This window comes from Phaethon aethereus (genome assembly GCF_964289735.1).
Source record: "Phaethon aethereus genome assembly, chromosome: 1".
In the NCBI taxonomy this organism is placed as follows: Eukaryota; Metazoa; Chordata; class Aves; order Phaethontiformes; family Phaethontidae; genus Phaethon; species Phaethon aethereus.
Window position 1 is genome coordinate 218,584,918 of NC_138575.1, and position 12,201 is coordinate 218,597,118.

The 12,201-nt window shown below is 40.4% G+C and overlaps 1 protein-coding gene across 3 annotated transcripts in view; it reads left to right on the forward strand.

Annotated features, from left to right (window-relative positions):
• The window catches only part of TENM4 (teneurin transmembrane protein 4), a gene marked incomplete at its 5' end in the record, with an annotated part of 367,633 nt that overhangs the window by 142,607 nt on the left and 212,825 nt on the right, over positions 1-12,201 (forward strand). For all 3 annotated transcript variants that reach the window (XM_082013817.1, XM_082013818.1, XM_082013819.1), the window contains 2 exons: positions 5,207-5,305; positions 7,393-7,628. In XM_082013817.1, the coding sequence (XP_081869943.1) occupies positions 5,207-5,305; positions 7,393-7,628 (335 nt within the window). The remainder of the gene's footprint in view (positions 1-5,206; positions 5,306-7,392; positions 7,629-12,201) is intronic.

Sequence of the window (12,201 nt, forward strand, 5' to 3'; positions counted from 1 at the left end):
ACAGTGTGTGCTAAGGATGTTATGGAAAATACACACATCTGTATAGCTAGCCGTTCAGTTTGTGGACTGCTCTTTGGTTTTGAGTTGTATTTATTATTCCTTGTGTCTTTTTATTTGGGCTAGGAGTAGAGGAAATTGCTCTTCTTTCATAAACTAAAAATGCTGTCTTTAACAGCTGCTCATAAGATATTTTCCTCATTTAAAATTGGAATCAGGATCATAGATTAAAAAGTTCTTGGTTTTCTTTCTTTTATTTTCCTTTAATGTCTTTTCTTATGTAGTAGGATAAATCAATATCCTATTTAAGAAACTGAAATCAGTCAATATATTGAAAAGATTTATCTTTCTAGTTCTGCCTCGTCAAGCAGATACTTTTGTAGTACATCGTTGGAAAGATTGATCTTGTTTTACCTAATGAGGAGAGGTCAGCTGCTGCATTTTGCTGTCCTACAACATTGCTCCAGCAAGCATGAAACACTGGATAGCAGGGCAATGGTCAATTAATGATGTCTGGTTTAAATTTAGGATTTAAATTCTTTTCCACCTATGCAACACATGAAGAGTGTGACAAGGGTGCACTGAGTTTTTCTAGTTCATAGTTTTGCTTAGGTTCTATGTAGGTTCTGGAAAAAGGAGTTGGCATAGTCTCTCAGCGTCAGTCCTCCCATCTGATGGTGAGTCCATCTACTTCTTGCTGTCCCACTTGAAACTCAGTTTTTGCATTCTCCAGAGGTTTTGTTTCACCATTTCCTTTGCTGTTGAGAAACCACTGGAGATGCTGGAGTCATTAGCCACTGTACATGGCACCTTTTTCAGTCTGGAGAGAAGTCTTGCGGCCTAACATTGTGCACTTAGCTGCCTTTTTTCCCTCATTTGTCTTTCCTTCTCAAACCAACAAGAAATATTTCAGACAGCAAAAACTATATACTAACTGAAAACTGAACCAGCAGCCAAATTTGTCACTTCAGCGCCTGTGGGAATCCCACTGAGGTCAGCGATAGCTGTGTCTGTATCCTGGGACAAAATGTACCCAGTTTTGCCACCTTCTGCTAAGAAAACCATTTTTAAAAATGAATGTGTCTGTTGATCTTTTGAAAGTGAGCTGTGTCTGCTGGCCCTCTGAAACTTCCAAACTTCCAAAGACCTCAATGTAACATTTTATGGAGTTTATGGATAATTAATTTCTCTGTGACTGCTTGATTAAAAAGACCCAACTAAGAAGCTGGATCCAAAAGATAAAGACAAAATTATAAGCAAGTACTGCAAGTGTGATTTGGCAACAGTTTCAGTAATTATATTGTGTTACTAATTCTTGAGCATATATACCCAAGCAGTGATTTTTATGTGCTATTTCTTTTGAAAAAAAACAACAAACAAACCAACCCCCCCAAAAAAACTTACATTAAAAAATACTTGGGCTCCACTCCTGCAGCCCTTTTGTGAATAATCCTTTATTAATTCTGGAGGAAGCCCTGTGCCTTTTTCTAAACTGAGTTGTCGATTCTTTGGAGAAGAGACAATTACACTGTTTTAATAGTGCTAAGACATCCTCACGTCTGACTGGAATCTCTCAGAACCCACCACCTTACAATTGAGAAGGAACGTCCTTGCTGCTGGATCAATGGAGGAATGTCAGAGATAAAAGGTCTCTGCTGAAAACATCCTGCCCCCGTTTGTCCAGTTCTGGTGGCAATCAGAGAGGGAGATGGAGAGACAACCCTACCGCATCTTAATAAATGCAGGAGTTCATAGACAGAACAATTATCTGGCTCGTGCTGGACTGTTCCTGTTAAATTGTAAATGAGTACATCTTTAAAGACTATCCTCATTTCTGCTCCACAAAATCATTGTGGATGAAAATTTTTCAAGATCTGAAGCAGACTGTTCTTTCTGCAGGCTGAGTTGGTCACATTATTGCTGTTAACCAGACTGAATGTTGGAGGTCTACCTGCGTGAAGAGATCCTTCTGCATAATTTGATGATTTTACTGGCATCACAAATCAGTCACATTTGTAACTGATCCTCAATTTAACCACTTTATTACACAGGTCGTTTTGAAACTGATGTTGTGGCTTTTGACGCACTGGTTGGAACGGCACAATTTTGCCCAGTGACCCATCAGACAATAAACATGTTGGAAACGAATGTGTAATTTTATGACAAACAGCAAATGAGTACATTTACAGAGCATGGCTGACAGGCATTTGTTCCTTCACTAAACAACGTTAAGAAAATAAAATGTGTTATAATGGTGTCATAATGCAAAGAGGCTGTGCTGCATAGATGATCAGTAAATCTGTGACAAATCTCCACTCTCATAGTCTGCTCTTCCAACAATGCAGAGATCTTCCTTTTCCTTCAGTGGGAATTGTGTAGACATAAAAGACGGAGCTTCAGAGCTGTTCAGCAAACTTAGATGCCCAGTTCCACCTCTTCCATGAAGTCGACCTTCCTCATTGCAAAGATTTTTAGAACCAAAAAAAGACCTCCACCTAAGAGAATAAAATGTCCAATATGTAAGAAAATAAATCCTGACCGAGAGACATTAATCCAAGAATTAAGGCCTTTGAAGTCCAGCAATAGGAGATTATAGTAATCTCATGTCAGAAATGGAATTGTATTTCTGTTGAATATCCATTTTTTCAAAAATCTCATATTAGTCAACAGAGAGAGAAAACACAAAGAAAAAGCTACTTCTTTTAAATAGGGATTGTCATAGGCTGTGAAACATGCCTACATTTATAGAATTTAAGCACCCCAGGGTTTGAAGAGGCTTGATTTTGACTGCCGTGGACTGCAGGCAGTATTCAGAACTAGGAATTTAGGATGGTTTGTCACTGCCTGGAAATTTCCATCCTGTAATGCAAAGGGCAAGCAGAGGTGTGTAGCACATGTATAAAACTGACATGAGAAACATATCCTATATCTGAGAACTTTACATGTTGCAAGAGGAAGAGCCCCTCCTCTTCTCTCCCTCCTTTTCATTAGTTTCCCTTTACTCCCTTTTCTCTGTTTCTCCTTCCCCTTTCTTTTCCTGTCTGCTCCCTTCTTTGTTGCTTTAAAAGCAATATATTATCAAGGTTGTGATGAGAAGATCTTTGCTCAGCAGTCACTCCTGACAGGTAAGTCAGTTCCCCCCATATTTATTCTTCACTCTTCCTTCTTCTGCAGCCTCCTTTCTGTTCCTTTACATTTGACCTTGCGGGAGCAAATAAATGCCAACTAGATGGACATTTAGTTGACAAACCAACAGCTTTCAGGAGACTTCCATTCCCGGGAAATTTCATGTGGTAATCATGTAAGGTCAGATTCTGCCACCACAACTCATTATGAGAAGGGAGAGTGGTTTGTAACTAGACAGCTATTCACAGGCAATCTCCAAGGGAGAGACTCTGTCCAGACTTCAGAGAGGAGGACAGTCATGCATTAGTCACCTCGGTGACCCAGCGACCCCTCTGTTACAAATACATACCTTGTCAGATTATATAACCCTCCCCGCTTCTGTTTTATTGACATCCCACAACTGAAATTCATGGAACCAATTTGACATGGATTTTAACTACTGATGAACTCTTATTGATTGGTGTGCTGCTAGATGTTGCCTCTTACCCATTAAACGCTCAGTGCATGCACATATGTTGCTTCTCTTTGCATTGAATTCAACATCCAACCTTTCTGGCATTCCCAGGGAATGTGCGGAAGCCTCAAACACTTGGGGACGGATTGATGTCTCAAGTGCTATGGCACACAGCTCATGCATGTCGATCCACTTTACTCCAAAGCTGTAAATAGGAGTCACTTTACTTTCATTCAGATCAAGGAGTAGATATGTTCTGTCAAAGCAGCCCAGAGGCCTCCAAAAGCCATGAGTTGAGCTAATACCAAGTGCTGGTATTAGCAGCAGGAAGAGGAGGAAGTAGAAATTAAGGTTGAGGACATTTTCGAAGAGAGAGTATCAAGGTTTGTATAGTGTGACAGGGCTGGTTTCTCTTGGTATAGCATGTTACCTGAATCCAGTTTCTCTGACAGAGGAGTTCTCGCTTGAGTTCACGTCACGTCACTTATATCCTGTAAACACCTAATCCTGCATAAGGGATAAAGTGTCACAATGCTGTTATGTTCCTTTGGCTAGTTTTGGCCAGGGAATTTATTCATCTTCAGGCTTAGATTCAGTTTTGATGCTGAAAACAGGCATGGGCAAAACCAGGACTGTTTTTTCTTTTAAAAAAGGTGGGAAGAATGTTCTTTTACCAGGTCTTGAGAAACAAGCCTGAAGGTGAGAAAGACATGGTCTGTTCCCAGCTGTGCCTCTGACTTAATTCTTTATGTTGCTGCTATTCTCAAAAAGTACAAAACAGTTTAGCATATATAGGTCAAAATGTGATTCATCAGATTACATGCTGCGGAGGCCAGATATTGCAAAATGCCCCTATTGTGTGCAAAAGTCAAAACCAGGCCTGTTCACGTGCAGTCCCTAGGGATCTTGCCTATTGCCCATGTTATCCAGATTACAGCCGATACTCTGGTACTGGAATCTGAGTTACAGCATAACCTTCTTCCAGCTTCAATTGCTTATCACCGAGAGGCTTTTATTTGGAATACTTCTATTAAGCAAAACTTGCATTTTGAAAGTTCTAAAGAGCAAGTTATTGTTCCACAAAGGAAAACAGATTAATTAATTTGGTAATTTAAAAATTCTCAAATGCAAAACTGAAATTTAAGTGAAGGAGTGGCAGATTTTCACTGGAAGTCCATGAGGATGTTAGATGGAACTGTACTACCAAGGTATTGGCCACAGTGGGGTATGGATACTGTGCTGTACCTTTTCAGAGTAACAGTAACACAGATACAGGAGTATAACAAGGTTGCAGGATTGAAATCTAGTCTTTTGAGTCCCCCAGTTCAGAAGGTTTCATGTGTCACTGGCAATAAATAATGTGAAATGAACAAAGGCATCAGCTTTTTTTATACATGCACATGGGCATGTGTGCTTATATGTGTGTATATGCATATACATAGTGTAAAAATAGAGGCGTGAACATTCTTAAAAGCTATATATGTATATGTGTAGCACTTTATACATATAAATATATGGTCCATCATTCTAATTCCATGCACAACTGCACTATAACCATTGTGGTTTATAAGATCACACTTCATATATGCATGACTCACTGGCTTCATTCATGTTTCCATATGTACGTAGAAACATAGCAAAGCAGACATTCCTAGAGACATTGCAGGACAACCTCATTGAGATGGACATTCTCACCTCCTCCCGACATGACGGTGCTTACAATGATGGGTATGTGACACTTCTGTGGTCTTCCTGTTTACTGTACAGTCATTATGATCCTTGCATGAAAGCATTTGGTCATATTAATTTTGTTTAAGGGCAACACCATTGTTGGCCTCTTCCAAGATGACTTTAAAAAAATGAGGTTCTGGAGCTTGGAGCACTGTCCCTTGTACATATTAATGGCAGACTCATTAATATGCTAGTGAGCCACAGCATGCCATTTGCTTTTTTCCCCTTGTTGTTTTGAAAGTAATTTCATTAGTAAGAAGTACCTACAGCAATTTTGAGTCCCATATAAAATAAGATTAATTTAATTTTCATAAAAATCTTAAATCGTTATTGTGCTGGCAGCCTGTTACTTCATTGTTAAACTGATATTTTCTTATGTACCTTGTCTTATAAGTGCCTACCAGTGGTGTATGCAAGCTAGGCCTTTGATTTTGACTTAACCACCCATTCTGGCATCTTTACCTAACTTTTGATCACCTTACTTTTAAGTTATAAGCAGCTTTTAGCTTGACACTTAGTGCCAAAACTGTTGACCTTGTGTTGGCAGTTTGTAATTCGGTAGCCATCATTAATTGAAGTTCTAATTGCTGTACTAGGACACTGTAGGTACCTCTTTGCTCAGAACAGATAATCTGTGTCTAAATAATTACTTTCCAAAACACAGGATAGTATCTGACTCTTTGTAAAAATGAATGTTTTGATGTAAAGCAATAGTAGAAATAATGAGTCTTTCTCTAATGCTCAGCAGTCATGCTTAGAGTACCAATAAAAGCATGGCTGTAATAGTACAAACACCTATTTTTGAGAATTATGTGCTACTTTATACTGCATGAATCAGTGGCTTTTCTGCACGGTGATGTTTCTGCATGTGACATTTCCCCCTGTGACTGCACAAGTGACTTTAAGGGGAAAAAGGAGTCACGTCTTCATCTGGTCTAATCCACTGGCTAGGCTGACTCCCATGGCCCCATGCCGATTGCATTTACGCTGGCTGCAAATCTGGCCACATAAACCATGGCAGAAGGTGCAAACTGCACCGGGGCTGTTTCTCGGTCCTCACAAGCTGCGTTTTTGTTTTACATCAGCATGGTGATAGACGAGTCAGATCTGTTTCCCGAGTTTCATTCCTGGAATTTGAATGTCTTGTACTTCATGATGTCCCACTGAAATTAGTCTTTTCGTTTAAGATTCCCACAGAGGGAACTCCCATTGGGACATTTAATTTCAGGAACTCATGGACCTCAGCGGGTTCTTTTTGCGCTGACTTTCATGAGTCTCACACAAGGTCCTCATAGGCTGGCTCTCAGGCTGCGTTTGTAGTAACGGGCAAAATATGATGCCTCCCAATGTGTCACTGGACAGGAAACGCTGTTGTCTTTGACAGTAATTCACACTTTTTAAAGGTAAGCGTCAAACTGCGGTGCTCTGGACTGCTTTCTGGAAGCAGGTGCCTCTCCCCACTGGCGATACACAAGATTTGAATTCTGGACTTTGATGCTTTTAGCTATGCCATTGTCCAACGCTTAAATTTGCCGGGCGGGGTCAGTGTGAATATTCCCCTCTGTGACAATTTGGGTGCTATGGAATGGCTTAAGCTGTCTTTCCCCATCTCCATTCACCAATGCCATACAAAAAACGCTCTCATGCAGTGATCAATGAATTGGTAAACGCCGTTCCTTCTTTAATCCGACCTACGCTCCTCTTCAGTCTCTGTAGGGCATTTCTGTGGGAGCGTGAGCAGGCCCCCGGTGCTGCCCGTGCCACCAGTCTGTCGTAGCTGTGCTTGGGGTATTCATCTCACTCTAACGCCAGCTCTTCCACAGAGGGGACTCCTGCCCTTGAAGAGTTCTCTGTGGCAATGTTGGCGCTGTGATTTTTTTGTTTGTTTGTTTTGTTTTCCTTTATTCTGTGTGATTTGTCTTTGATTTTTATTCTTCTCTTTTGTGCATGCCATCCATGTCGGTAGCCAGCATTGTGTGGAGCTGCTTTCCTCGTCTCGGCAGCAGTCGTCATCCTCCCACCCCATGTCTCCCTCAGCTTCGATTCTGTGAGGAGTCACTTGCTGTTGGTCTTTCTTCCCTCAGGCACTTCCTCTTCAAACCTGGAGGCACTTCTCCCCTTTTTTGTACAACATCGCCGGGATATCCCTTGACGTCCAGCACGGTGTACTCACCTCCCCCTAGGCCCCTCCCCAGAAGTACCTTCTCTAGGCCTGCCTTTAACCTGAAGAAACCCTATAAGTACTGTAACTGGAAATGCGCTGCCCTGAGTGCCATTGTCATCTCAGTCACGCTGGTGATCCTACTGGCCTATTTCATAGGTAAGCTTATTTCTGGGGTTTTTTTCTGCTTTTCTTTCATTTCTCTACAAACTCACCCATAATGCTAATGTTGGGGAACCAGAGGGTCAAGATCATGGGACAAAGTAACGGGGAAATAAGGCCTCTGTCAACTTAATTGAGGTTGCAGTGGTATGGTAGGGAGCCTAACACATGTCCTAGAGCAAGAAGAGCTTAGTAAAACATGAGTCGCACGTTGTGCTCCCTTTAATGGCATGAACTGTTTACTTTCTGCAGAGGAAAGTGTACCTGGAGTGAGGCAAACCCACCAGGTTTTCTCAGAGCAGCCCATTAAGACAGGCAGTGAGGTCTATGTCTCAACCACAGTCACATCCAGGTCTGTGGGAATTCTCTGCCATTGACATTGACAGGAGCAGGGTCAGAACCAAGATCCTGACGCACAAAAATGTGGTTTTATTCTATGTTTTGGAGGCACATCCTAGCCTTTTAACCAACGATATTGAAGTTCACAGGGTGACCTGGGAGATGAGGAGGGACTGAGTTTAGATTGTGGTCCAACAGGGCCTTCTTTGACTAGGGGGGATGGGGAAATTTGCTCCTTAGGTGGAGCAGCAGTGGATTTTTCTTGAGCTGTGTATGATCTGAATTACATTGGTTTATAAGGGTTGTCAGTGTTCATTGCAAAAAAGCGTTCTTGGTGTTTGTTGCAAAAGTAATTGAACTGTTAGAAGTGAAAATTGTATTTTTCAGCCTGTAAAGTTGGGGTGTTACCATTACTTTTTCTCCGGTTAGATTTGATATTTGTGTTATAAATGTCTTACAAAGGTCCATTTCTAGACTCCCATTTTAAACTGTCAGTGGTGCAAACTCTAGTTGTCAGACACTTACAGATGTGATCATAGGAAAGAAAACCCATTTCTCATGGCACAAATGAGTCTTTTTGATTTTGCTGTGACTTCCTGTACACTAATGATCTATAAAAGGTTGTGGTTAGAATTACAAATCTTAGCCTGGATCGAAAGATTTTTGCTTTCATTTCACATGAGTATAATTAGCACTACCACAAAGGATTGCTTTTACTGTGTTCCTTTTATGTACACTTCTTTTCCACTTCTGCCTTGCATCATACTCTGGTCACTTTTACGTCTCTTGTAAGAGGAGCAGGAATGATTAATTAACCAACATTAAATCAGCAGCAGTTTGATGAAATACGCAGTCAATTTTCATCATTTGCTACGTACATTTGGACTCGCCTTTCTCATTTGTCTGGTATTCTCCTTATGCCCTGAACATGATTCCTTTGGACATTATCTCAGCGTGTCAGAGGAGTATCGTTATAACTCAGAATAGCGGTGCCTGTTAATTCTGACAGAGGAGGTGTCTGCCATTTGATAGATTTTGGAGAGTTTGGTTTGCCACTCAGTATTCTCCAACTCAAAACCCTTTTTCAGAGTTCTGAAAAGATCAGGCTCCTGCTTAAAATCACGATTAATATAGTTAAAAGGTAAGTCCATTGAGTGCTCTCCCATCCTTTCTTCCCCATTCAGATGAATCCTCTCGCATTTGCCAGGCTCCAGGGGTGGATGGCAAGGTGCCAGAAATGCTGATCAGGTTGAACTGCTGTAATTGTGGGTCATAATTAGTAATTTCTAAAGGAACTATCAATTATTAAAAATCAAATTTGATGGTTCAGTTCAGCATAAACATATTTAGCAAAGATTGTCTCTACCAGACCCAGTGTTTTAATCAACAAGTAAAAAGGCAGATATTTAATTAGATTTTGATGAAAAATTGTGTTTAATTTCAAGTATAATCAATTATTAATTACTATAATGAGTAACTCTGGTGGGGTTTACTAATTAACTCATTTAAAAATTATGAATAACCTTTTCATTTGTAATTATTTTCTACATCCTGTCAAGTTGCAGATGAGAATTGTATCACCTAACCTGAAAGAAAGAAAATGAGTCAGGGAGTCCAAACGTTTGTACTTTCACTAAGTTAACCTGAGACATTTTGCATTCTGATAAAAACTACACCATTCTTAAAGAATGAACTAGTTCATTCTTTAAATTAACCTGGTCTGTTTTCAAGACAGATTACCTTTTTCTCCAATTTTTGGTTTTTTTCCCCCCATGTTCACACGTAGTTGCATTTTCTTACAGATACCTTTCCTCATTTAAGCAGTATCTTGCTCTTTTCAATGCCATGGGGACTATTTGAGTGGTCAGGTCTAACTTAATCAGGAGTAAGAAGGTCTAATCTATATTACAGTGCATGAGTGTTGGGAACTCGGCTACTTTCCACCTGCTCTTGTTAGTTAAAACAACCACAGAAATTATCTTTTTAATGACTATTTTCATCCTCCAAAGCAAACTGAGGTCATTGGAAAGACTTCCATTTAAGTGAATGGACTTTGGATCGGGTCCCATGGCAGTGGCTTGGCATTTACTTTTATTTTTTTATATACTGATCAGTTAATGGAAGTACTTCAGAGTAACGTCTAGGGCTTCAGGATGCTCTTCATGGCATCAGGCACGTCACAGTCCTCCATTTATATATTAAAACCTACCCATCGCAGGCCTTACCTACCTGTACAAATGTGTGGCGCTGGAGACACCAGGACATCCATGAGGGACTCTGCTATTGTCAGTACTTTTTGTGTGACAGATGCTCAGACACAACTGTGATGGGTGACCGTCAGAGACAGGCAGAGCTGCGTGGAAGCAACGAGGCATTGGGTCATTGCTGAAGTTCTTTGCTGAAGCCGGTTAATTTTTGAAATTCATCGGAAGCACTTGCCGAATCATTTGTTTAAGGGTAAAAGGCAGAGTTTCCTTTATTTTATGAAAGTCTTTATGGTATTTAATAGTCTGAGGTTCATTTATCTTGCTGAGCTTTTTCAAAGAAGAGGAGAGGAAGCATAAATAGAAGTCCATGGAAGCTGAATGGCTGGTATCATGTGTCAACACTGTGATCAAGCTGAAGGTTTTACAGGGCTGAGTCACTCGTCTGAAGAGATAATGACAAACAAAATACAAGAGGGTATACTAAGCACCAGAAGCTGGTTTTCATTTGAATTAACCAGCTTTTGACTGACTTGCTGCCACCTTTTCAAATATTCAGAGACACACGCTAAGGCAGTGGCGACAATGCACGTCAAAGTTTTGCACACACACAGCTTATGCAAATCCCGTGAGCTCCATAGAAGCTCCACAGAAGCTTGTCTTGTGGGGTGAGAACACCAAAGAGAAAAGCAGGGTCGGAGCAGGGCTGTAGCATTAAAATGGTAGGAACGGCATCGCTGGAACCACTGAAATGAAAGGCCTCTTTAAGCAGCTTGTAGCTGACCTGCAAATTTGCTGTTCCAGGAGGTCGTGAAGAGACACCATTTTAAAATGAAATTTCCCATTTGAGGATTGTCGATTCAACTGACAGGAAAAGGAAAGGAAGGACAAGGAAAACTTTCATGGCTTTTGCTGGGATGTGATGGGGTCTGTATGGCATGGAGGGCTGCCTTGGAGAGCTAATTTGTAGCGAGATCCTTATTGCAGAGATAATACCACGAGGTATGTTGCTATCCGGATTATTTGCCAGCAGAGCTTCTGTACCCGGCAGATGCCAGGCCTGCTAGCATAGCACTGTAAAGAATCTCTGACATTGCTGTACTGCTCGGGAGGAAGATTTCTGAGTTTAGAAACAGAAAAGACCTGTTTGATTATCCAGATCTCCATGCCCAGCAGCTCTTTGGCTAGATCCACGGAACAGTTTCTAAATGAATTAGCGATGGAGAATAGTTTCTTTCTTCTGAAACAGAAGGTATTATCCTCTGCCTGATGTAGATTCCAGACTAGATGGAAGTACAATTTGAGGTAGTTAGGCACTTGCAATTTTCCTATACTTAAGCATGTGCTGCGGTTGCATTGCATGAACAGCAAGAAAGATAGGCATTTGATTTAGATTAAAGTTCGGGCTGGAAAACATATTATGAAGCCAAAACAGTAATTCATTTGATTGGAGTCAGAGCTCTCTTACTTTTTAGTTCTGTGTTTGTTTGAACTCCGCACAGATGCAGCTTCACTTAAAGAACAGTGTTGGTTGCTACAGGCAAAACGCTTTGACAGTAAATCTGTGCTAGGACTATGATGTGTTTATAAAGTGACTTTCTTTTTATTGTCTAAAAAACACCCTGAAAGCTAACTTTAGCTCAGTTTGTCCGTGATTCTTTGATGCTGTGTAATAAATCCAATTTAAAGCAGCTCTCCAAAGCCCGTAGCTATCTAACTAGTTAGCTATAGATGTATAGTATACCAATTACCGTGGTGTTTACATGCCACTTGAGATCAATAGGAAAAGCTGCTAATGCTTAATTATTAAACTTGAGCTATATCTATTAATCCTAGATTTATACCTGGATATAAAGGGTTTTATTCAAGTTAAAATATAAACCAATTTATTACCCTGCCAACAAGTTTCTTTCATTTTCTACTTTAATATTTCTTTTCTGATCCCACATTAAGTTCTATTTTGCTACTTTTGCCATTTGTTCTTTCAATTTACAGGGATCTTTCAATGTTTTCTGTTTCCACCTTAT